The sequence below is a fragment of the Cyprinodon variegatus genome, unplaced genomic scaffold, assembly GCF_000732505.1.
Source record: "Cyprinodon variegatus isolate N-32 unplaced genomic scaffold, C_variegatus-1.0 Scaffold17, whole genome shotgun sequence".
Classification (NCBI taxonomy): domain Eukaryota; kingdom Metazoa; phylum Chordata; class Actinopteri; order Cyprinodontiformes; family Cyprinodontidae; genus Cyprinodon; species Cyprinodon variegatus.
Window position 1 is genome coordinate 1,226,228 of NW_015150470.1, and position 1,893 is coordinate 1,228,120.

Here is a 1,893-nt window from a genome sequence, read left to right on the forward strand (position 1 = left end):
CACCTTGATTTTTGCATCACAAAAACAAATAATTTATTTTACATAAGTACAAATTCTTATGTAATAATCCACAAAGATTTTGGTTTACAGAGTGGAAAAACTTTATGCACAACCTCATTTTCTGCTTTACAAGTACAAAATATTCCAAGAGTAGAATGTTTTCCCATACATGTTTAATGCACATAGATTTCAAGTCATGCACAAAGTTTTATTGGTTTATAGCAAAACTATACGTGATGATATTCATTTTTTGTTGTTTTTTTTTTAGTTGTAAGCAGGATTTTTTTTATTTTATTGATACTAAAAAAGTGAAATGTCATTTCGCTGTATAAAACAAGATGTCAATATACCCTACAGACTAAATCTATTTAGGCTCTAAATCAATAATTACAGTTAAATGTGATCCATTAGGGCCACCTGGCATAGTATTTCCTGACACATATATTAATTTTTTAACATTGTGAGTTTGGCTGTGTCTGTGTAAAGTTGAGTACATCTGAAGATCTTTAGTCACGCTCAGGAGTTGTTTTACTTAGCAGAAAAAAAAACTTAACATGTGTTTTAGATATTGCTATGCTAAAACACCATCAACCCAGTTCTATTGGAGTTTCTGTCATGTTAAAATCATATGTTTAATTTGCAGAAATTGAAGCAAGGCCAGAAATGGAGTCTGATAAGAAGCTGGACAAGCTGGAGAACTTTTTGGGACGAATTAATAGCAAAGGTAAGCGGCTGACCTCAAGCTCAAAGTATTTATGTTTTAAAAATGAGCCACTTTTATTTACTATCCAATATTGGGGTTGTGTTGTAACTCTTAAAAATATTTTATTGAAGACATCTTAGATAAATTGTCTGATATTGTCTCTTTTGTTATGTCATTTGTTTAGTGGCAGGTTTGCAGGAAACCACCATAACAGTGACGGAGAAGGCGGTGAAGGAGGTGATGAAGCTGGACGACGAGATTTTCTCCAAGTTCTACAAACGTGTGGCTGAATTCCCACGCATGCCCACCAGGATCGAGATCAGCGAAGACTTTGACAGCATCTTCGGTTCTCACGGTCCAACGTATGAAAATGCATCATTCTACTATAGTGGGCTGTTTGGAAACACCTTTACTAAAATAACATCCAGGATTTAAATTCCCATTTTGTCTTTTCCATCATATTTATGTGCCTGTTTTCCTCCTACACAGACTGGCCTCAGCCATGGTGCAGCATAAGCGATCTGTTCGACCATCCAGGAATGTTCAGGCATCCAAAAACCCTTTGAAAATGCTGGCAGCTAGAGAGGACATTCGACACGAATACACAGAGGAGAGGCTGAATGTGGCCCATTTGGAGAGCAAGAGGATGAAGGCTGAGAAGAGTGAGTGAACTACTGCAGCATCCTATGGTGTATCTGTGAGTCTAAAAAGAGAAGTGTTAGCAATGACTCAGTCTTCACTGCTTGGAGTCAAAAACCTCAGAGTGAAGTGGGAGGTGTTATGATAGTTTACAAACCTTACAAATATAGAGCTTTCTCTAACTATTTTTAACACCTAAGTGGATTTTAAAATCATCCTTTAACCCACTTTTGTTCCAGTTTTTTACTGATGGTAGCTTTCTTTAATTCTAAAACCCATTTACATGTCTTTATCTTATGAAGCATGGTCTTTTTCACTCCTCCAGCAAATAAAAGCTCAGAGTACTCTGAGGCGGCTCTGGCAGGTCTTGCCAGTAAAGAAAACTTCAGCAGTGTGAGTCTACGCAATGTCAACATCTCGGAGCAGACGTCTAACAACAGTGCGGTGCCATACAAGAACCTCATGCTCATCCAGGTTAAAGGTAAAATACTTTTTGTTTCTATCTATCTATCTATCTATCTATCTATCTATCTATCTATCTATCTATCTAT

At 36.7% G+C, this 1,893-nt stretch overlaps 1 protein-coding gene across 1 annotated transcript in view; it reads left to right on the forward strand.

Moving 5' to 3' along the window:
- Positions 1 to 1,893, forward strand: part of LOC107092360 (supervillin-like) — a 75,003-nt gene that overhangs the window by 57,001 nt on the left and 16,109 nt on the right. The window contains exons 20-23 of the mRNA XM_015386804.1: positions 644 to 724; positions 888 to 1,065; positions 1,193 to 1,365; positions 1,668 to 1,823. Coding sequence (XP_015242290.1) covers positions 644 to 724; positions 888 to 1,065; positions 1,193 to 1,365; positions 1,668 to 1,823 — 588 coding nt within the window. The remainder of the gene's footprint in view (positions 1 to 643; positions 725 to 887; positions 1,066 to 1,192; positions 1,366 to 1,667; positions 1,824 to 1,893) is intronic.